Source organism: Cervus canadensis, chromosome 26 (genome assembly GCF_019320065.1).
Source record: "Cervus canadensis isolate Bull #8, Minnesota chromosome 26, ASM1932006v1, whole genome shotgun sequence".
Classification (NCBI taxonomy): domain Eukaryota; kingdom Metazoa; phylum Chordata; class Mammalia; order Artiodactyla; family Cervidae; genus Cervus; species Cervus canadensis.
In genome coordinates, this window is record NC_057411.1 from 51,506,718 (window position 1) to 51,531,469 (window position 24,752).

At 49.6% G+C, this 24,752-nt stretch overlaps 1 protein-coding gene across 3 annotated transcripts in view; it reads right to left on the reverse strand.

The window, feature by feature from the left end:
* RNF4 (ring finger protein 4) overlaps positions 1 to 24,752 on the reverse strand; it is a 32,810-nt gene that overhangs the window by 6,548 nt on the left and 1,510 nt on the right. For all 3 annotated transcript variants that reach the window (XM_043447759.1, XM_043447760.1, XM_043447758.1), the window contains exons 2-4: positions 12,353 to 12,501; positions 9,339 to 9,453; positions 6,098 to 6,177 (exon numbers count right to left, since the gene is read on the reverse strand). In XM_043447759.1, the coding sequence (XP_043303694.1) occupies positions 6,098 to 6,177; positions 9,339 to 9,453; positions 12,353 to 12,361 (204 nt within the window). In that variant the 5' untranslated portion in view covers positions 12,362 to 12,501. The remainder of the gene's footprint in view (positions 1 to 6,097; positions 6,178 to 9,338; positions 9,454 to 12,352; positions 12,502 to 24,752) is intronic.

Here is a 24,752-nt window from a genome sequence, read left to right on the forward strand (position 1 = left end):
GGTCTTTTCCAATGAGTCAACTCTTCACATGACGTGGATAAAGTACTGGAGTTTCAGCTTCAGTGTCAGTCCTTCCAGTGAACACCCAGGACTGATCTCCTTTAGGATGGACTGCTTGGATCTCCTTGCAGTCCAAGGGACTCTCAAGAGTCTTCTCCAATACCACAGTTCAAAAGCATCAATTTTTCGGTGCTCAGCTTTCTTCACAGTCCAACTCTCACATCCATACATGACCACTGGAAAAACCACAGTCTTGACTAGACGGACCTTTGTTGGCAAAGTAATGTCTCTGCTTTTTAATATGCTATCTAGGTTGGTCATAACTTTCCTTCCAAGCAGTAAGCGTCTTTTAATTTCATGGCTGCAATCACCATCTGCAGTGGTTTTGGAGCCCCCCAAAATAAAGTCTGACACTGTTTCCACTGTTTCCCATCTATTTCCCATGAAGTGATGGGACCAGATGCCATGATCTTAGTTTTCTGAATGTTGAGCTTTAAGCCAACTTTTTCAATCTCCTCTTTCACTTTGATCAAGAGGCTTTTTAGTTCCTCTTCACTTTCTGCCATAAACACAATTTGTAGGCTATAGCCAAAGATAATATAATCTTTAATTCATATATTAGAAAAGAAATGATGAAAATTAGCAAAATAACTCAAAGAAAGGAAAAACCAATGAATGAAAACAAACTTATAAGAAAAAGGATACACAAAGCTAAAAGTTGGTTCTTTGAAAGATCTAATAAAACTCTTAAAAAAAAAAAAAAAAAACACGGAAAACACAAATAACCAGTATCAGAAATGAGACATCACTACAGATTCCACAGAACTGAAGACATTACAAATTTATGCCAACAAAAATGAAAATTTTAGATGAAATCAACAAATTCCTACAAAGTATAATTAACACAGTGAAATGAAAAGTGAAAGCTGACCAGTTGTGTTCAACTCTTTGCGACCCCATGAACTGTATCCCAACAGGCTCCCTGTCAATGGGATTCTTTAGACAAGAATACTGGAGTGGGTTGCCCTTTCCTTCTCCAGGGAAATCTTCCTGACCCAGGGATTGAACCCAGGTCTATTGCATTGCAGGCAGATTCTTTGCCATCTGAGCCACCAGGGAAGCCCGATAATTGCCAAAGCGTGAAGGTGTAGTTGCTCAGTCATGTCCGACTCTCTTCCATGGTGTGGACTGCAGCCCACCAGGCTCCTCTGTCCACGGGGTTCTCCAGGCAAGGATACTGGAGTGCGGTGCCATGCCCTCCTCCAGGGGACCTTCCTGACTCAGGAACCAAAACTGGACCTCCTGCACTGCAGGCAGCATCTTTATCGTCTCAGCCCCCAGAAAAGCCCCAATAATTACCAAAACCCACTAAAACGCTACTTCTGCTTTATTGATCGTGCCAAAGCCTTTGACTGTGTAGATCACAACAAACTATGGAAAATTCTTCAAGAGATGGGACTATCAGACCACCTTACCTGCCTCCTGAGAAACCTGTATGCAGGTCAAGAAGCAACAGTTAGAACTGGCATGGACTGGTTCCAAATTGGGAAAGGAGTACGTCAAGGCTGTATAGTGTCAAAGTGCTTATTCAACTTATATGCAGAGTACATCATGTGACATGCCAGGCTGGATGAAGCACAAGCTGGAATCAAGATTGCTGGCAGAAATATCAATAAACTCAAATATGCAGATGACACCACCCTCATGGCAGAAAGTGAAAAGGAACTGAAGAGCCTCTTGAGGACAGTGAGAGAGTGAAAAAGCTGGCTTAAAACTCAACATTCAGAAAACTAAAATCATGGCATCTGGTCCCATCACTTCATGGCAAACATTGACAAACTTTATTTTTTTGGGCTCCAAAATCACTGCAAATGACTGCAGCCATGAAATTAAAAGACGCTTACTCCTTGAAAGAAAAGCTATGACAAACCTAAAAGGCATATTAAAAAGCAAAGACATTACTTTGCTAACAAAGGTCCATCTAGTCACAGCTATGGTTTTTCTAGTAGTCATGTATGGATGTGAGAGTTGGACTATAAAGAAAGCTGAGCACCAAAGAATTGATTGCTTTTGAACTGTGGTGCTGGAGAAGACTCTTGAGAGTCCCTTGGACTGCAAGGACATCCAACCAGTCAATCCTAAAGGAAATCAGTCCTGAATATTCATTGGAAGGACTGATGCTGAAGCTGAAACTCCAATACTTGTGGCCACCTGATGTGAAGAACTAACTCACTGAAAAAGACCCTGATGCTGGGTCTTTTAGATTGAAGACGGGAGGAGAAGGGGACGACAGAGGATGAGATGGTTGGATGCCATCACTGACTCGATGGACATTAGTTTAAGCAAGCTCCAGGAGTTGGTGACGGACAGGGAAGCCTGGCGTGCTGCAGTCCATGGGGTAGTAAAGCCCTGGACACGACTGAGCAACTGAACTGAAGTACTTTCTCTGTAGAGTTCTATCAACTATTCAAAGAAGGAATAGTCCCAATCTCACAAAATCTTCTGAAGAACAGCAAAAAAGGTCCCCAAATCACTTTATAAAGATACCAAAACTCTGATACCAGAACTTTATAAAGAAAAATTACCATCAATCTTAACTCACAAAAATTGTGGCAAAAATTATATATAAAATATTGGCAAACTGAGTCTAGCAACATAGAAAAAAAAATTATGTTACAACCACAATGCTTAAGTGGTTTAACACTAGAAACCAATGTAATTTTCCACTTCAACCTATGAAACGGGAAAAAAATCATCATTAGATGAGACTTAAATTTCAACACTGATTCAAGATGAAACTTATAGCCAAACATGAAAAAGAGAAACTTCTCCACTCTGGTAAGGGTATCGACAAACCCAAAAGCCTTATAGCAGAGGTCCTATTTAATGGTAGAACTGAAAGGACTCTTTCAGATTTTGAATGAAACAAGAAAGCCCATGACTGTCACTGTTTTTACTCAGCCAATAATGAATTTTTTAGCCAATGTGTTAAGGCCAAGAAAAAAAAAAAAAATCGAGAAGAACCAAAACTTGTTCCATATACACAAAAATTCAGAAGATTTACAGATTAAGAATTGTTAAAAAAGAAAAATCAATTGCATTTCTTTATATTAGCAAATCAAAATTAAAAATGAAAAATTTAAACACCATTTATTAAAAAAAAATTAAATAAAAAATAAACAACCATTTATAGCATCCTAAAATACTACATACCTAGGAATAAATCTCCTAACAAAAGACTTGCAAAATTACTCCAGGGTATAAAGTTTACTGTGAAGTATCTAATCTTGGTGTTCAGTTGCTCAGTCGTGTCCAGCTCTTTGCGACCCCATGGAGAGCAACATGCCAGGCTTCCCTGTCCATCACCGTCTCCCAGAGCTTGCTCAAACTCATGCCCATTGAGTCGGTGATGCCATCCAATCATCTCGTTACTAAGAGGTATCTAATCTTATCTCAAACTATACACAATTCAAATGGATTATAAACCTAAATGTGAAATGTGAAACAGTAATACTTTTGGAATATAGGAACAAATTTTTATGGTACAGGATTTTCATTAACAAAGTTGATAAATTCAACTATGTTAAGACCCTTTGTATATAAACAAAAAAGAGAAAAGACAAGCCTCTGAATAGAAGATTCAATACACAACTAATGGCAGGCTCATATTTAGAAATTTATTAAAAAAATGAGACAAGGCAGGCAGTCACAAGGAAAAATGAGCAAAGATTCAGTTAAAAAAAAAAAAAAAAAACTCCCAACAGGCAACACACCAAAGAGGAAAACGAGCCCCCACTAAGCATGACAAGGCACTGGACCCCGCCGGTCACGGGGAGAACACACAGAAAGCTCACGGGAGACCCCGGCAACAGCAGACGGGCTAGAGGGCAGTGGGGGGAGCCTGGGTGGGAGTGGCCTCTCTGTAAGACGGGGCTCACTGCCCAGCAACCGCCGAGGGAACACACACCCTGGAGAAATAGTCTGGTTTCTCCTTCAGTCTTAAGAGGGTTCACCAAAGTTCTACCGTGGTCCTGGGGTGTAAAGATGCCAAGCTACTCCCAGACAGGGTCCAAGTAGTACACTTAGTCTACCCCCTGGATTCTGGGGGGCTGGTAAGATTACCCCAATCTGGGAAACAACACAATCATTTCACTCTCCTGAATGTGGCATCTGAGGTAACCCTAAACTTGTAACCCCTCTAATAGAGGCCCCTCGTCTTGAGTCGGTAATATTACTAGGTATTCCAAGTGGATCTGCTTAGTGAGAATTTCAGCCTAGATATACTTCTCACTGTAAATTTTAAAACTGGCGTTTGGACTTGTTAAAATAATTATCAACAAAAAATGAAGAACGATTAGACTAAAAGGGATGCTATCAAATCCCAATTATTCTATATCTGGGAACACGGAGGCCACAGGGAGGGGAATCCTCCACCAGAACCCAGGACCCCTGCTTCTCAGGCTGGTCTCCCCTCCACCCAACCACCTGCCCAGGCTCCCCACCGCCCCCAGTGCCAGCTTTCCTGTCCAGTGTCTCCCAGTGACTCTCCACAGCCGGTGACATAGGAGGAGGCTAGAGCACTCAGAAAAGCAGCCCACGCAGGCAGGCAGAGCAACCATCAGAACAGAACCAGGGCGCAGAAGGGGTGTGACGACGCTGGCTTGTCACTCAGCAGCAGCCATCGGCGTCCCCTTGCGGGCAGAATCCTGGCCATCTCCCCAGGGCCTGGCACACTACAGGTGGACACCAAGTGCTGGGGGCAAGAAGGACTGGCGGCACTCTGAAGTGTCAATCAGCAACGGAGCTGCAGGCGTCAGCCCAGGTGCCAGACTCAGCTGTCTTCTCAGAACCTCAGGGAGCTTGCCAGGAACAGCAGCAAAGCTGGGTGTATGCGCCTTAGAAAACACTCACAGGCCCAGCGGGGACCACGGACAGCTAAGCCACTGAGACTTATCTCCAGGGAAATGACTGCCTCCTGCTCAGGAGCGGTGTCCCCAGTGCTGGGACAGCTGACAGGCTCAGCAGGAGCAGCTGCCTGGCCTTTGGGGGGGTGGGGGGTGGGGTGGGGGGGGGCAGAATGCGACGGACGGACACACAGCCAGACAGCCCAGCAGTTTCAAACTGGGCCCAGAGTGTAAATCTCTTGGTCAGGTCAGTTCCCTGTCCTCACACTCTTGCTTCTTTTGAAGGCTCGAAGCTTCTTGGTGTAACCCTGAGGTTCTAAGCACAGCCAGGATAGCCCCAAGACCATGGGCCCCTAGACCGAGGGGAGACTCGGCTCCGAGCAACCTCCACCTGCCCCAGAAAACCAGTCCTCAGCAGCACCACCCCTACTGCCCCCTCACATGGGTCTGCCTCCACTCCGCACACCTGCGCCCTCTATCAGCAGCATCCTGAGACACAAGGGCACCCTCAGAACATGGGCGGGCCGAGCAGACTCCCAGCCCCACCCGGGGAGGCGCCCTGCTTGGGGGAGCTGGGCTGCGGGAACGGCTTCCCCATCCCCGAGCAGGTCTCCTTCCTGGAGGCCACGCAGGGGCAGGCGGGTGCCCTGGGGCGGGGCGGGGGGGCCAGCAGCTCCCAGGCTCCACCATCTGGGAGCCATGGCACCATCGGGCACCAGCGGGCAGTGCAGGGAGCCTGCCTGCTCCACGGCAGCGGCTTCCAGGCCTCGAGACCCCCCGGCAGTGTTCAGCGAACATCCTCATTCCCACCAGCCAAGAGGGTGTAAACTCACGTTTACTGGGCTTTACAGTGCCTGGCGTTGGGTGCCAGGCACTCAAACACAGGATTCTTCTAATCCTCACAGTACCCTACTGACATGGATGGCATTATCCTCATTTTATGGACAAGTGAAGGAGATTAAGTAACTTGCCCAAGGTCATGCAGCTGGTATTAAAGGTGGAATCAGGGACTAACGAGAGACCAGCTATGCAAAGGAGGCTCACTTGTGATTAATTAAAGCAATAAAGTCACAAGAATTGATTTTCCTGAAACATTTTCCACCTTGAGTGCTGTAACCCGTGACCAAGGCCTTCAGACGTGCCAGCCAGGGGCCCACCGCCAAGAGCGCCAACGCTCAGGCTCCCCCACTTACCACGACAGAGTCATTGTGAGTCAGGTCGACGACCACAGGCTCTAAAGATTCACAGGTGAGGTCCACTATTTCGTCTCCCGCTTCAAAATAAAGCATTTTAACAAGCTTTAGAGGGAAAGTGAAGGCATACCGCTCAGTTTCATTAATATGACAACTAACAGAACACGGCTTAAACAAAACTAACACCCCTAAAGCACAGCGGTAAAGGGGCAAGCAGTGACCACCCCCCGAGTCCTGCTCTGAACACCACTGTGTGGTTTTAACCAATACACCACCCCTCCCCGGGGCGTCACGCTGCCACTGCTGACCTCCACACCCCACCCCTGCTCATTCACAGCGGAGAGGCAGCGGGTCACCCAGGGTGGGTGGGGGTGCACAGCCAGGAAGAGACCAAGCGCGCTGGGCTCGGGCTCTGGGGCGGGTCTGTCTGACAGCTCCGCTCCCCGACCTCAGGTCAGGCTGCGCTCGGCTCGGCACAGGCTGCACTCTTCATCAGTTGCCCTTCCATCTCACTCAGCCTGCCAGCGCTTCACAACTTGGTTGGGCCACAACGGTTTACTCACTGGCCCCCCAAAGCCCCAACTTGCCAAGAGAGGTTGAGCCTGTCCTGCAACTTGCCTTTGAGCCCAAGAATACAGTGCATGTCTACCCACGCACGGGCCAAGTGGGAAGGACGTGTGCCAAACGGTTACCAGCACTGAGGTCTGGCAGTGCACAACCTCCATTTCTATAAACTGAAAAGATTTACAACCATCTTTGTTTCTATTATTAGTAACATTAAAAAGTAGGAGGGAAGAAGTTCTAGAAATAATAGTTAATATTTGGGGAATGTGACTTGTAATACATTTAACATATTCAAATTTTTGTTCTCCTGGATTAAAAAGTTCACAGGAATAAAAACCATAATATATCAAAGATTCCAACGTAAATTATACAAAATGATTTTATTTCTTTTAAAGAACGGTCCATAATGGATCTATCACAACTTACAGAACTGTTTCTCTTTCTGGTGAACACAATTCTGGGTTCTAACAATAAAAAATATGCCAAAGGGTAGCTTGTGCATTGAGTCCTGCATGTGGGCGTGAGGCTAACCGAGGACGGAAAATGCCACAGTGGAGAGCAGTGGGCCTCAGCCAGGCTGGAGAGTCTCAGCCCTTCGAGAAGCACGTGTGGGCTGAGCACCTGCTGGGTGGGGTGGGCAGGGGAAGCGGGGTGGCCCAGGGCTGCACAAGTCCGTCAGAAGTGAGGTCAGAGACCATAGAGACAACGCGGAGGGCTTCACTCCCTGAAGGGCCATGACATGACCTCAGGCCAGCCGCTTCTCTCCAAGTGTCAGTTTTCATGCCTTGTAATTATAAAAGCAACCTTACTGTGTGCAGAGCAGAGGGACCTGACAGGCCGTCCGCCACTCCCCTGAGAGGGCAAGCGGAGGGGAAGAAGTCAACCTGCCTCTGCCCGCACCTAATGCCCTCCAACCCAGGAAGGTCTGTACACAGGTCTGCCTTCTGGGGCAACTGTCTGTCCTAATGAACGAGAGAAGAAACCCGAGTACTTCCTGAGGCCAAGTAATTTGAGACACAACTTCAAAGAGAAAAGGTGGACCCAGACAGTGTCCACATCCACGCTGTGCAGCCTCAAAGGACGGCTGGTGAGGCCCAGGGGCAGCTCGGGCTCACTCCGGCTTTCATTGTGGCCAGTGAGTCTGAGATCGTAGGTCTTACGAACACAGTGACTGAGCGGAACCTTGTACAGTGCCATCTGCCAAGCAAGTTCCAAGTGTTCCATGTCACCGACTCATTTCAGAGCTAGAAGAGCTCTACAGAGCTACTGCACACACACACGCCATGATCCACACACACACACAGCCGCCCCATTATTCACGTGTTCACACACGCCATGATCCGCACACACACACAGCCGCCCCATTACTCATGTGTTCACACACGCCATGATCTGCACGCACACACACAGCCACCCCATTATTCATGTGTTCACACACGCCATCATCTGCACACACACACACAGCCACCCCATTATTCATGTGTTCACACACGCCATGATCTGCACACACACACACAGCCGCCCCATTACTCATGTGTTCACACACGCCATGATCTGCACGCACACACAGCCGCCCCATTATTCATGTGTTCACATACGCCATGATCCGCACACACGCCATGATCCATACACACACACACACAGCCACCCCATTATTCATGTGTTCACACATGCCATGATCCGCACACACGTCATGATCCACACATACACACACACAGCCACCCCATTATTCATGTGTTCACACGCCATGATCCACACACACACACACACAGCTGCCGCATCATTCATGTGTTCACACACGTCATTATCCTCACACACACACACGCCATTTATCTGCGTGTGCACATACGCCATTATCTTCATACACACACACACACCATTATCCACACACACACGCCATGATCCTCACATACAGACATGCCATTATCCTTATATACACACATACCATTCATTATCCGCATGCACACACAACATCATCCACACGCACAATTATCCTCACACACATGCCATAATCCGCATACACACACACACCCCATTATCCACGCACGCACACATGCCATTATCCTCCTACACACACACACACACCATTATCCATGCACACCATTATCCCCATATACATAGACTTATCATTATCCACGCACACACACCCCATTATCCTCATATACACACATACACACACACCTCATTATCATCATACACACAGGCACACCGTTATCCTCATATATACGCACACTCCATTACCCTCCTATACACACACACACAATCTGTGTACACACACATGCCATTATCCTCACACACACATTATCCTCATACATACATGCCTTTATCTGCACACACACACGCCATTATCCTCATACATACACACACCATTATCCACGAGTGTACATATGCTATTATCCTCATAAACACACATGCCATTACCCTCATACATATGCACACGCCATTACCCTCCTATACACACACACACACACACAATCTGTGTACACACACATGCCATTATCCTCACACACATATGCCTTTATCCTCACACAGACACACGCCATTATCCTCATACACACACACACACACCCCTGATCCCGTTTCAGATGAGGAAGCTGAGCCCACAGGCTGCGTGGCCTGCACCAGGCCGATGGCTGCCAACTGGTGCCCAGGGTCACAGGGTTCCTGGCAATCTTACCGCTTTCCACGAGCTCTATAGGTTCTGCCTCCAAGGCCATCTCAGGTGGGGAGGTGGTTTCCCGAGTTCGCTTCTGGGCTTGTCTAGAATTTACTGTCCCACCACGACGCTTTCTCTGAGGGTTTTCAGGGGGAAGAGAAACAGTTAAATAGCTTCTGACCAGTAAGATTTCAGTTAGAAAAATAAAAAGCTTCTGTTATACAGACTGTTGGTCCATCAAAAGTACGTGACATATAACTCTATGGAGGCCTCTGGTCCAGGTTGGAATTAGACCAGAAACCCCTTCTTTTAACCAAAAGTTACAGACCTATTTCCCTTGGATTTGTATTTGACCCCACTGAGCACTTTCTGTCTTTCAGCCCAAGACCTTCAGTTTCCCAAGTTTCTAGTCCCTGTGAAAAGCAGGTCTTTTTTTGGGAAAGGGTTCTGGCCTCTAAATTTTTACAATACTATCAAGTTGTAGTTTACACCCTAATAACCACTCCCCACAGCTCCAAGAACCAAAGTTTTTATTTCTTCTTGCAATGAGAATTTAAAAATTTTTCACTGGAGCATAGTTGACTTACAGTGTTGTGTTAATTTCTGCCATACAGCAAAGTAAATCACTTATACAAGTATCTTTTTTTTTTTTAAGATTCTTTCCCCACATAGACCATTACAGAGTACGGAGTAGAGCTCTTTATGCTATTCAAGAACCAGTTTTAGTTCCTAGGGGCTTCCAGAGAGACACGCCTTCTGGAAGGTTAGACTGTTCATCAGCATGTCTGCAGCTCAGACCCCGAGTCAGGCTTCCGAGTCCTCCAGCCGGGTACCAACGCGCTCCAGCACATCTGGCCTGCCCACTGTGGTGTTCCTCCAGAGACGGAGCCTCCATCTGACATAGCTTTGTTACCGCGCCCTGTGCGGCCCCGACCAACCCCAGCTCCGTTTCAGCGCTCCTCCCTGCCTTGTCCTGCTCCTCAGTGGTACTGGGCCCACTCTGTCCACAATGGGCGATATGGGCAGTCACTACCTACCAAGTCTAAACCTCCTCACCAGTACCAGCCTCACAGAGCTCTCCTACGGATGAGGCGCATGCAGAGTACGGAGCGCTGGCCGGAGATGCCATTACTACACTATCGTGCCTCACCAGGCATCCTAACCTTGGACACGCTGGCAGGACAGGCAAGCGTCCTCGGGATCCACATAAGACTGAGGAGTACCCCTCACCCAGCCCAGTCCTCGCTGGCAACAGAGAAGCCGGCTTCTCTCCGTGTTCTAACCACCGCTCTCATCCGATGGCTGCCCGAGGAGCTGCCTCCCAGCCCCTGGGGGCCTGGAGGCCAGGGGCAGCAGCATGCTGAACTCCGCAGCAGGGAGCCGCTCCGTCCCTCAGGCCAGAGGTGAGGCTACCGCCTGGTGTTTCTAAGTTTCCCCAGCAGCTACCAGATTACCTAAGGCTCTACCCCACTCTCTTTGCAGTTGTCCTGATAGCGTCCTTCCTTGGAAAAGGACCAAGTCTTTCTCAGCAGACACTGCTGAATAGAACCCTTCAGTCCCCGCTGGGTGGCTTCTCCCAGGCAGGAAGCAGCAGTCATGGATCCTGGCCACAGTCTGGGTGCGGAACCCTAAAAACCCTGTCCTGTCACCATAGCGACGTGTCCTGCTAACCCGCACCTCAACCCAAAAACAGTCCTCTCCTCTTTCAGCCTCTCCCTGCCTGGACTGCCGGCCCCTTCCCTCTTCACTGAACCAGCTCTCACACAGCTTTGAGGGACCTCCTCGACTGGCGGCTCCACCATGAGGACCTCCCCCGAGCCCTCCTGCTGACCATCTCGTGTCCCCGTCCTCCTCCCCCCTTCCCCACAAGAAGCCCCCTGTACTTCTACGCCTTTTCCTCTTCCACCCGCACGCCCTAGAGGCCAGGCTCAGACAGCCTAGAATCTGAGGACGGCTCTGCCCCCGCCCCGCCCATGATTCTCATCATGCTCTCCTGCCGTTTACCAGCAGAGCCCTCAGAGGGCCGCAGCCTGGGTTAAAACTGACCGCCTGATCACCACCACACCTCATTCGCACTGCCCCGAGGAGAGTCTAACCAGCTTCTTCACAGCCTCCCACAAGGGGCCACACTGCTGTCTGTTCACAGTGTGGCCTCTGAGGGGAGGTGCCCAGGTTTAGGAGGCTTCCCTGCAGGTGAGGGACTGAGGTGGGCGGTCACCTGGCCTTTAAAGGGCAGGTCCAGGGGCCTGGAATACAGTGGGGACTGCAGTGGTCAGAAGGGATGGACCAAGGGGAAGGAGCTGGGCCAGAACAACATCTATAGGATTTCTACCACTCTTCACCCCGGGAACTGACTGGTCAGCCTTATCCTCCCCCCTGCCACCCCAACACTTATAGAACCTGGAGAGAGGATGAGTGTCACAGCTGGTCCCCCGGCTGGGAATGCTCTGTTTCAGAAAACAGCTGTTCTGAGTTTAGATCACATGCGCAGCATCGTTAGTAGGCAGTAAAGCGGGGAGGGGGACCGTCAAGCACTTTCTGGACTCAAGAGGCTCCCGGTGACATCTGGGTTACAGCAAACCAGAGCTACATCTGTCGTCTAAAACGGCAGTTACAGTGACCAACTCTGGCCACTGAGCCTGAGAGAACTCACCCAGGGCTATGACCACCGCCGACGCCGGCGTCAGATCAGGACCACACAGGGGAAAGAAACAGAAGGGAAAACGGAACACTGGGTTGCAAATAAACCAGAGCCCTAATATTTCCAGGATGCCGGCAGCTGCTCTGAACGCGTAAAATTTCAAACCCTTGGCCATCCTTCTCAGCCTTCTGTCTTTAGGGCATCAACCAAAACACTGGAAACTCTGACCAAAGGCAAGCAGGTTGCTGTAACTACTGAAAGGTCCTATACACACTCTTTCAGGAATGTGGGTTACTCAGAAGCACCTTTATGGTACTCTGATAATTTAGATACACAAGGAATGAAGTAGTTGTTTAGCCTTAAAAAATAGAATCCATGAACTTGTAAAACTCACCGTACTCATGGTGATCCTCGGTGCCAACCTACAGAGAAACACACACAGTCTAGACCAGGCCTGGCCTCAGCCACTCATGCCTGCTGGTTACTCATCTTCTGACTAGCACAGGGATCTGCACCCCAGCAGATTTCCAGAATCTTCAAGCCCTGGAAAATAAAGGTATCAAGTTGACAAATGCTGCACCCATATTATTGACGAGACAGTTCAGCTCAATCGTTTACTGGTCCTTTCTGTCAGCTGTGCACTTTGCTGAGCACTTTGCGCAATCACGTCCTAACCCACATCCTCCGTGGGAGATATACACCCTTGCAGAAGACAGGACCGCGTGACCCCACAGCCTGCAAGCAGGACCATGAGGTCACCCCTTGCCCTCCTGGCTGCTGAAACTCACACAGATGCTCCTCGGCCCACGGCCCCCTCCCTGCCTGTCTGGAGTCACCCCCATGAGGCTAAGACGGGCTCTGGCCTTGTCCAAGTTGTGCCCACCTCCCCCAGGCTGTGCCAGGAGACAAAATGCAAACGGCAGGGTGCCAGGCAGCTGCTGGTCACTGGGCGACCAGCTCTAGTTAGGCCGTTCCAGGCAGCCGAATGGTGATGACCTGTGACCCACTGGGGGAGCAGGCAGAAGGGACAAAGCCCAGGTCTCTGTTACGAAAGGAGAAATCCTGAACCCTTTGGCACAATCTGTGCGGACGCGGCTTGCCTCACTCAGGCTTAGGAAAGCAGCTATTGCCCTATGACTCTGACTGTGAAAGGCTGGGGACACTGAGCTCCGGCCTCTCATTCACAGCTTCCTTGGATGCAGTGACCCTGCCTCACTGCACACGCTCTGAGGCTCCTGCCAACTGGGAGGGTGGGTGACGCTGAAGCCCCCTCCCTTCTTGAATCCTCTCTGGAGTAATCAAGAGATCAATAAAGAAAAGGACCCCCCCCAGACACACACACACAAAGACAAGAAACCCCTGCAGAGTCCTGTGCTAGCTTCTGGGAAGCCGACGAAAACCAGAACTGTTCCATGTGACGGCACAATCCCAGGAAGGAAAGAGCCTCCGCCTCTCCCCACAACTGGGAACTGGGGCCTGCTGCAGGTGCCCATGATTCAGGGGAGGAGACAAGGGCCACCAACCCTGACCCACCCTGCGTGCCCAGCTGAGACTGCCACTGGCAACAGATGAGCAGAGAAGAACTAAGCAATTGTGGGTCGGGAAGCCAGGCAGGCTCCAGGAAGGGCAGAGAGCGCAGCAGGTGCGTTGGCTCCTGGAGAACGGGAGGCCCTTGGTTTGCTCAGGGCCCGCGGAAGGTGGGGACCAACCCTGCAGATCTGAGTTCAGGGAGGCAGTGGCGAAAGCAGTGAAGGAGCGGCCAAAACGTGCAGGCAGGAGTCAGGGTGCAGTCGGCGTCGACGGGCTCCTGGTGGGAGAGGACCCCGCACGGGGCAAGGCCTAGGGACCCAAGAGGCAGAGGGAGGCGGCGGCATGGGTCAGCCCGTCCGCGGTGACAGTGGTGTGCACAAGGACAGGCGTTCTCAAAGTGGAGCCTGCGTCAGGCTCACTCACCTGGAGGGTTTGTTAAACTAGATTCGGATTCAGTAGGTCTAGGATGGGGCTCACAAGTCCCGAGGCAAGGCTAGTGGGGCCACTGCAGGCCACGCCACGGGAAGGCCTGTCTAGGACACGGCCTGGGAGCTGGAGAGGACCAATCATACACGTGTGAGACATGGGAACTCTGTCAACCCCCTTCTTCTCATCCCCAGTGCTGCCGCCTCCTCCACACGGTCCCCCCAGCCTGGAACCCTTCTACCATACTGCCAACATATCTTGGAGACAGCAGCTGACCCCACAGCCTTTCCCGAGGTCCCCATCAAGTCCCAACCCCTAAGCATGGCCTGTGGAGGCCATCTGGCCTTTCAATTAGAGTATATCTCCACAGCCAGAAACCATGGACAGGGGTCACACTTCCAAACCCCTACTTGTGACCTTGGGCGAGACTCTGAACTTCTCTGTGCCTTATTTGTTGTTTAGTCACTCGGTTGTGTCCGACTCTGACACCCCAGGGACTGCAGCCTGCCAGGCTCCTATGTCCAATGGATTCTCCAGGCAAGAATACTGGAGAGCATTGTCATTTCCTTCTCCAGGGGATCTTCCCAGACCAGGGATCGAACCCATGTCTCCAGCATCGGTAGGTAAGTTCTCTACCGCTAAGCCATCAGGGAAGCCCAGGCCTTATTTGCTTGTCTCTAAAACAAGACAGCACCGACCTCAACGGTGTGTGAGGATTACAGGAGCTAATACAAAGAGCACTTGGACGGGTACCGCACACTTTCCAGGCTCACAGACCTGATCTGCCAGCACAGCCTTGCGGTCTCTCCGCCTGCACCACCCACTGCACAGCCCTAAGAGGCTGTGGATCACCGCACCCGACCAGCTCCAACACGGACCCACGGGCTGCACGTCTCCCCACATCATGCACTCATCAGCAGGGCTCCTGTCCTGGGAATGCAGCAGTGAATACATCCAGCCACCAGCTCCTGTCTGGGGTGGGTGCCAGCAGACAGCTCAGATGTCGCAATAACTGGGGCATACGAGCCCGGTGCAAGGGAAACCAAGAGGACCGGGAGAGGCCAGAGGTTCTCCAGGAGCAGCCCCACTGAGGGAGTGTCCAGCCAGCTGAGCCTTTCTCCAGCACCCGGCAGTCCGCATCCAGGCATGCCCCCGCCCGCATTATCCACTCAGACCCCAAGTAGTTTATTTTCCATCAGCGGGTAACTGCTTCACAATGCTGTGCTGGATTCTGTTGCACATCAGCATCAGCCGTAAGCACGCACATCGCCCTGCCCGAGCCTCCCCCGGCTCCGCGAGTGCCGCAGACAGTCTCTTCGCTGTCTCACTCTCTCCAAGGAGGCTCGCGACTGGCCTACGGCATGACCTCGCCTGACACCCTCAGGCCGGCCCAGGGGTGCCCTCACTCGCGACTGGCACAAGCGCCTCCCCAAGCAGAGATGAAGACAGTCCACCTGGTGAGCACGGGAGGCGGCGGCACCTCCACAGCCCCTGGGGACTCACAAGACCAGATCACATGTGGTTCTAGAGCCACCGGGCTTCCTGGATCCTAATCCAGAACTCATCGATCCCAGCAGTCTCTCTCAGAATTGAGAAGAATCTAATACAAATGTCACTGACAGTGACCTGTCTGCTGAGCACAAGGAAATAAATGCACAAACCTTGGTTGCTCCAAAGCCTCTTGCCTCCTCCTTGTTTTAAGTTTTAGGTTTTCAAACATGGTGGCTCCAGACGCATCCGGCCACTGTGCCAGAGGGTTCCCCACTCCTCGGCGAGCGCACCCTCCCCGCTCTCTGCCACCCACCCACCTGCAGCCCCAGGCTGGGCTACACCCTCCCACGCCCCAACCCAACCCAACAGCTTGTTCCATACCGGGCTCTCCTTTAAGGGATAATAAAGGTCAGCGGTCAGAGAACATAAAAGGGTGGAAGGCCAGCCTCAGGGAAATCTGCCAAGGGGCTGGGTTTCACCAGAGTGTGGAGGTGGGGAGACCCGGGTTGGGGGAGGGTCGCCCCAGCAGGCCAGTTTGCGAACATGGAAGTGCAGTGTGTGGACAGAGAGACCAGGGGTTGTGGGAAATATGGCCCTCACCAACTACAAAGCGTTCTGGGTCATGCAGGTAATAGAAGCCACTAGAATAGTGAAACTAACAATAGCTCAAACTTAGAGGTCATTTCTGTGTGCAAGACACTAAAGCGCTCTCCACACACCATCTTGTATAATCTTCCTCTCACCCAACAAGGAGGCAGACACTATTATGGTGACCATTTCACACACAAGGGAGCTAAGAATGATCAGGGGTTAAGTAACTTGCCCACAGTCCACACCTAGTAAACACCAAGTCTGGATTTAAACCAGGGCAGTTTGACACCAGAACACCCAGTCTTAAAAACACAAATACAAGCCAGAATCAGATGTATTAATTCTAGGAACAATATGGAACATGGGTGTTTTCCAGGTTTCTCAAACTTAGTGTCCAGGAACTCCTTCCAACATGCCAGCACTTCATCTCAGCAACATCCCCCCACCGTGGTTTCCAAGGCAAACTGTGCAGTTATTCAGCATGCCTCACCCGAAGAAGTGCCAGAGGTCAGAGCTCTGTCCACTTTGCACCTAGCTAATCCTTTGCCCAAAGGAGATGTTCTTGGTTACTGAAGCAGTGAGTGGCTCAGAAGTGAGAGAAGGTGGTTAATGTTGTCCCTGCCACTAAGAAAAGACCAGGAGTAGAGGGTGGCACTGGGAATGGTCAAGAAGGCCAGATGCCAGGACCCCCTAACGCTCTGACAGGAAGGTGAGGGAAGACCAGCCCTTGCAAGGTTATCTATCTGGCTATTCCATGGGAGTGACGCCACAGAACCGGGCTAGGGAAGGGATAAACAAGGCAGACACCTTAGTTTTAGAAATGCTGCACGTGGGTATCCAAGGAGAAAGGTCCAAAGGCAGCTGAAAAACCCAGGAGAGAGAACTAGGGTGGAGGTAGAGGTTTTAGAATCTGTGTTAGAATTTGGGAAGTCAGGTAGGGAAAAAAAAAAACCTGAAAAGAGAATCACAAGGCAGAAAGACAGTCTGGAAAACTTGGCTATCAGTTAGACAAAAGCTGGCATTTCAAGGAGAAAGCAGCAGTAAACAGGCAGACCTAGAATGAGGCCAGTGAGCTGGCCACAGGGAGCTGCTCATGGATGACCAAGCAAGTGGAGGCCCAAGCTGTTACGGAGGGCCAAACTGGGCTGCCTGGAGGAAGCGACACTGAAGACGAGGCCCCAAGTGACGGAGCTATTCAACAAACACATCGGTGGGCAGGGCCATCCAAAGGGAAGAGAGGACCTGCCCGAGACGTGCAGCGTGCTGTGTGGGAGCCCTGAGGCCCACACGCCTCCCGGGACAGGGCAGGCAGGGGTTCATACAGACGGCACCACCTGTGCGAGGAGGCCTGTGAGAGCCTGGACGAGTCAGAACGCAGACCCGCACGGAGGTGTGGAGTAACCCAGGCAGAAGAAAGCTGTGTGGCTTGGAGATGGTGGCAAGTGTGGAGAGAAGTGAGACCACCCGACTGGATGGCAGCGGGGAGGTGCGAAGGTTAGTACCTTCAGCGTTCTCACAAGTTTAACGATCTACTCAATCATGACGTTATTGCCAGAGGTTGATTTTTTCCCAGGAGGCTACTATGGACATGAAAGATGACCCCCCAACGCTAGTAGGGGTGACACACGATCATATGCATGTGATGCCTCTGTGCATTTGATTACATGCAAATGTCTACATGCATCACGGCTAGAAACTGTTGGGCAGTGTTGACTGCAGCTGAATCCTGTGGTCTTATTGTCCCAGGAGCCAAGAAAGGAGGGATCAGCAGAAAAGGGGCAGGGAAGGGGTGTGCCAGAAAACAAGGAAGCTGCAGGGCCCCAGGGAGCTGTCTGGGCGAGGCGCTCTGTCCAGCCAGGGCCCACGGCCGGCCCAAGGACCCTCAGCCACCAGGGCAGGTGAGACTGCTGCGATCTGGGCTCTACAGTGGCTACTTGTGTGTGTCCGACCGGGAGACGAGAGGCAGCCACCTCGGGTCACGTACTCCCTGTGTGTGGCAGTTACAGAGCGGATCTCTGTCAACTCACGAAGCTATTCTAAGACAGGAGCAGAGTGAGTCTGACTCAATGCCGGCATGGTAAAAGCAGAGAAGCCTCCACCTATAGTCTCATCAATGAGAGGCTGATTTATCAGCAACTGATTAGGCACCGAGGCCCTTGCTAGTACCAACTGTCTAGGTCACACGTTTTTAAAGTTTATTTAAATTTTGCAGCCAGCCTTGCAGCTGCTGAGATCTTAGTTCCTCATCAGGGATCAAAGCTGGGCACTCAGCAGTGAAAGCACGGAGTCCTAACCGCGGGAGAACTGGTAAGTCCTCACCAAAGCTTCTTAAATGAACACTGATGTCACCGTCACATCAACGACCAGGCCTCAGAACTTAATAAAAATTAAGAGCCTCCTGCTTATACAAAGGAGGGTGCACTTTATAGACAGCAATCATGAGACTGGCCAAATGATCCCGAGCCCTGCACACACACTTGACCTCCATGCCTCAGTTTTACCATCTTCCATGTGGGAAAAATAGCCCCTACCTCGCAGCTGTGATACTGAATCAAAGTGCCCAGTAGGTTCTAGCACCCTGGACGGAACCATCCCAGTTGAGTAATTCAACAATTCTGTGCATGGGGCTTACTCTGAGTCAGGCACTGCTTCAGGGATTGGATTTACAATGGTGAACAAAACAGACACTCACGGAGCATACATTCTAAGTGGAAAGACAATCAATAAATTAAGTAATAAATAGGTATCACATCAGAAAGGCCAGTAACCACAGCTCTTCTCACAAGTGTGAGTGCTACTAGATGAGAGCAAAGCAAACTTTCCACCCCAGAAGGAATTGGAACAAACATTTCTGCTCTCAGCAAGCTCAACTCACTTCCAGAAGAGACTTGGCAGGACATGGCTGACGACCCCTGCCCAGGCGGACAGGAAGCTGGAGAGCCAGCAGGGAGGCGTGGGGCAGCCCCCTCCCAGTGACCGATGCCTGAAGGAGGCCCAGCGGCCACCCACCCTCTCCCCTGGGGCTCCACAGGGACTAGACTCGGCAAAGACAGAGAGCAGCTGACTGTGCCCGGAGACACACAACTGGGTCTGAGACACATTTACTGCGTGACCCTGACCAAGCCAGTCAGTCTCAGAGAACTGAAAGGGGCACCAGGGGACTTCACACCTGCTCAGCGATTTGTCAGTTAAGGAAATTTTCCCCTTTTCTCCAAACAAAGGACCCAATGAGGATTGTTTTGCTTCTACTAGAGAAAAAGAACAACTCTTTGGGTAAAGAGATGTTCTACTTTTGTTTATAATCCGGCCTTGAGGTTCAAAGGCCCAGAATTAAGAATGAACTTCAGTTTTCTGAAAATGAGTTAAAAAAAGAAAAATAAAGTAAAAAGAGTATTATTCAGCCTTAAGAAAAAGAACCCTGAAGACATTATGCTTAGTTAGTGAAGACAGACACAAAAGGGTAAATACTGCATAATTCCTCTTACATGAAGTCCCAAGACATCAAATTCAGAGACAGAAAGTAGAATGGTAATTGCCAGAGGCTGGGGGACAAGGAGTTTTACTTTAATGAATACAGAGTTCCTGCCTGGGAGGATGCAAAAGGTTCTGGAGATAGATGGTGAGGGCGGCACAACAAGGTGGATTTACTTAATACCACTGAACACCTACAAGTGGTTCAGATGGTCTATTTTACATTATGCGTATTTTACCACAACACAAAAATTAAAAAATAAACTTCATCTTCCTTTTCTTTCCTGTATGCTTTTAAAAGGATTTAATCAGGTATTCAGAAATGCACTGCCGTGGGTACAGCTGAGAAATATTTGTAAGAAGGTTACCTGCGGGAGGACCCTCAGTCTCCTCCAAGCTCTGCTACCTCCAAAACATACCTATGACTCTAACATCACCAGAGTGCTGGCTCACCCTCTTCTCGATGAAGCTCTTCTCAGGAATTTCTCCACAGCTTCACATGCAGGGTTAAGACAAATCCCCCCCAAAACATTAGGCTGACCCTTTGTCAGTGAAAGCCCTGGAGCCTGGCGGGGAGGGGGCACCCCAATTCTCCAAAGCCATTATCTCCCAAGGTTGTATCGGTAATAGGTTTGGAAGGTTTTCACAAGTGGGAGGGATATCAATAGACACCAAGTTCAACCAATTAATTTTGGAAGTAAGAAGTTGCCTACTTGGTCCTGCGACCACTCCTTTGCAGGTTTCTCTGGGATATACAGAAGCACAGCTCAGTAGCTGCCCCACCCCTGACCCCCTAACTAACTTCTCATTTTCTTTCAGTCATCCTGGCCTGGGCTGGGGGGCGGGGGGGTGCAGCAGGGAGGGGGGGGTGCAGCAGGCGGGGGGGCGGAGGGGGGGAAGGGCTCGTGATATTAATACAAACAAAGGTATTGCAGGGGGTCAGGAGCAAGAGAAATATAATGAAGGAAACCTCAGGATCCATTTCCACCAGAGGCTGAAAACATACCAGAGGCCAAAAAGACAGACCCTAAAACTCCCAGGAAGGAGGCATGCTAGGCTTGTGCGGAGGGCACCAAAGCACAAAGCTAGGAATCTTTGCGGCTTCCGCTGAACCACGAACCTGAGGTGGGCTGAGGGGGTGCATGTGTGTGGACTAAGCCAGGAAGGCCAAGGTGCAGACTGTGGTGGTGGCCGGGGACGTCAGCAGCTCATAGATACGGTTCTCTGGCCTTCACCTACAGCCGGCAGCAGCCCAGTGGTGCCCTCCAGAGAGAACCCCCTATTTGCATATGAAGGGAAAGAAACCAGAAACAAAGGGAAGGTGTTCTGTCGTGTTTGACTCTGTGCAGCCCCATGGACTGTAGCCCGCCAGGCTCCCCGGCCACGGGATTTTCCAGCCAAGAGTACTGGAGTGGGTAGCCATTTCCTTTTCCAGGGGATCTTCCCGACCCAGGAATCGAACCGGGTCTCCCACATTGCAGGCAGACACTTTACCATCTGAGCCACCAGGGAAGCCCTAAGAGGGGAGCTGGTCTCAAATAGCTCTGCCCCCAGGGGTCCTCAGCCAAGGAATGGCCTTCTATTCAGGCAGATACACACGTGGGCTGGCTAAAGGGTGCATACATGCCATCACCAAGTGGCAAGCCAAACTCAATTCTTTAAAGACATTCATTTTGGTGGTGGAATCCAGATTCTCTCCAACTCTCTTCCTCGGAACTAAAATAAAGTCAATGGTCCTTGGCTCCCAGGACAGCAAGCACCTATTAGAAAGGGAACATTGGGGATGTTCTAAAGACAAAGCAGCAAAGCAGGAGGAAGAACGTTCAGTGGGCCAGAGAAGTCAAAACTTTAAATGGGAGTTCAAAAACATCTGCCAGACTCCAAGGGACCCAAGGACATGACAAATGTCCCCAGAAGACCGCACCCACTGCCTTCATGTGTATAGCCAACCACTAAGCGGTCTGGCCTCACTTGCAGTGACAGACACAGATCTTCCTAAAAATCACCATACAATATAAAAGGTGTATAGAGTTTTTGGGTAAAAGTGGAATTAGGGGTACAACACTCCAAAATTTGGACAATTTCACACACATACCCACACATACCTAACAAAAGTGGCAGTATAGTTAGACAAATTAAATGGTTAAGAAATGCCCATATACCATAATAACCGTGACACTTTACCAAGTCTGTGGCTTGTGAGTTATTGGGAAACAGGGTGTTGTAACATCAGATGTGCAGGGGGTGTGGCTCAAACACACAGTGAATTGATACAGCTGATAGGTGTCTGAGGCGTACATGGTCTCTGTGGCTTGGTTCAGCTGAGTTCAACTTTCTTTGTGAAATTATGCACACTAAACTCAACAGCCCCATTATATTCAACCTGTTCCGTAAAATATCAATCCTGCTGGAATTAATCCTTGCTTCCAAACAACTGGTAAGAGCAGAATTAAGTAAAATCAACTATATTTGAATACACTGATTTAAAACAAACCAACAGAGAACTGACTGCCTCACTTCGGGTACTGTGGATGCCAGTCCCAGCACTGTAATCTGATATACCCTGTTACCTCGCCTGCGAGGGTCTCCTACCCCATCCCACTTTGGAGAACTGCTCATTCTTCTAGGTCGACCTCAAAGAAACGTTACGTACATTTCTGTCACTCCTCATCCTGTTGTTTCTGTCGCATGCACTCCATCTGCTAAACATAACTCTATGTCAAAACCCATCAGGGTATGCCCTCTTCTTTGAGCAGCATTTGGCACAAACATGGTAGCTAAATGATTTTTTTCCCCATTGAAATTAAATTACCAACCTCATGAGACACTTGAAAGAGATGAAAGAGATGGCAGATTCTTCAAGACGGCAGAGTGTTCTGAGGTGGGAAAAAAGATGGGGAAATGGAGCCTTATTACACTGCAAATAAAAATGCAGTCACCATCAGGAAACAAAGGGACATTTAAAACCAGAAGACCATCATGGTCTCTATCTGAAGCATTTTCAACTTGAAAAAAAGGGGCCACAACCTTATGTTTTTAATTATTAGTTAAGAATTGAAAAATATCAAGAAGGTGTTCAGAAAAGCAGCAAACTTTATATTGGTCTGCTATAGCAAGCAGCAGAATTCAGCAACGGTTTGCTTAAAATGAGAAGTGAGGTGCAGGAGAAAATCCCCAGGTCGTGAGACCACTTTCTTGGGGGAAGGGGTCATTCAGGAACAGAAACTAGACTCAAGAGTACAATGCAATTACTCAAAGTTAAGTTTCTGGAGAATATTTATAATTAGACCCTTTCTGGGTAAACCTTCCTTGAAAAAGAAATGTAACAATAAACACTAACAAAGTCCAGCAAAAGGAACAAAGACATTGGGGTCTGAGGTTCAGATGCTAGGTCTGCTTACTAACTGTATGAACTTGGGTAAGTGACTGCCCCTCCCGTGCTTCAGGACACATAAGATAGAGCTAACCCAAGCTACCGGGCTGGGTGGATTTTTTAGCAGTAGAGACTCCTAAACAGTAGACAGGATTATTACATCACAAACCTAGAGTAACCCTTAGAGACATCTGAGTCACACTCCTACTACTAGAAATTATGATTCCAAGGACTTCACTGAGGTCCAGTGGCTAAGTTTCCGAGCTCCCAATGCAGGGGGCCTGGATTTGATCCTTGATCAGGAAACTGGGTCCCACATGCCCCGACTACAAGAGTTCACATGCAGCAGTGAAGACTAAAGACCCCCTCGGCCACAACCAAGACTTGGTGCAGTCACATAAATAAACACCAAAAAGAAAAGATTATAATTCCCAAACAAAATGGCATTAACAGGTAATAACGCCATTCAGGAGCTATCCTTTCATTTTAAATTTGTGAATGTCAAGAAAATCTACAGAGCAAGCCAATCTACTCAGCGATCCGGAGGCACACTCTGCTGTTAAGGTACCCTACTGGGCACGTCAGGAAACCATGTGGTTTCTGGAGTACAGGAAAGCCTGATGGTCACTTCTCTTTTGCACAAGCAGGCTACTGATAATACTCATTCTGAAACGTTCCCAAGCCTTTCCTTCTCTTCACAAAGAGGTATTCAATAAACCTGCCAAGACTTACTTATGCCTGGGGGGAAAAAAACAACCCTTCCAAAGAAAATTCCCCATCCCTGTGGAGCGGCACCCTCCATCTTAACCCCACGTTTACTCACACTTGACCTGTAACCCTGGGGTGAGGCGCAATCTGTGCTCTGGGCCTTCCTCCTTAGAGAGGAAACCTCAAAATGCCTTGCTCTAAAATTCCCAAAGTTCTTCTAAGAAACAAGATACTTAGGAAAGATATGTCAGAAGAGCACATGTGATTCATATCTCACTCAACAACAGCCAACCTTACGATATTCTACAGGAGCCACCTTATCCCTCAAAAACCCCTAATTTGGGGATAGTGAAAAGTGTACATAAATCATTCCAAAATAAGACATGGGTTAACATATACACAGGAACACATACAAACCAACCAACTTGTGCATATATTTTCATCAAGCAGCACCCCAAGTCTTTCCCAGAAATTGGCAAGGGTATAAACTCCCAGACACGGACTTTGCTAAAAGCTTTTAAGTAAAAAGTCAGTAAAGAACTTCCATGAGTGGCATCACCAAGTTCAGTGACTGGTCCCTGTGTGTGTGCACGCTCAGTAGTGTCTGACTCTTTGCAACTCCATGGGCTATGGCCCACCAGGTTCCTCCATCCATGGAATTTTCCAGGCAAGAATACTGGAGTGGGATGCCATTTCCTTCTCCAGGGCATCTTCCAGACCTAAGAATCAAACGCAAATGTCTTGCATCTCTTGCTGATTCTTGACCACTTGCACCACCTGGGAACACCCCTAGTCACTACCCTGGCCCAAGCTACCCTTCTCTCTCTTCCTAACTAGTCCTTAAGCAACTAGTTTTGTCCCCTTTCTAACCATCCTTCTCATAGAACAGTGGTTTTTCTAAAACGCAAATCTAACCCTGTTAAGTTCCCTCCTTAGAACTCAGCTTAGTGATTTCCCACTTGGCCTTAAGATAAATCCTGAATTCCTCATTGTGGAGGTGCACCACAGACCTTCTGTATTCTAGTTCCTGTTACCTCTCCAGCCCCATCTGATGTTTCAACCTTGGGGAATACCCCTCATTCTCTCCACTCTGGCTCCTCAACTCCACCAGGGCCTGTACCACGCCTATTTTCGTCCAAGCAAAGCTTGGCACACAGAAGACCTCAAAATGTGGTCACTTAAAATATTAATGTATGAATTCTTA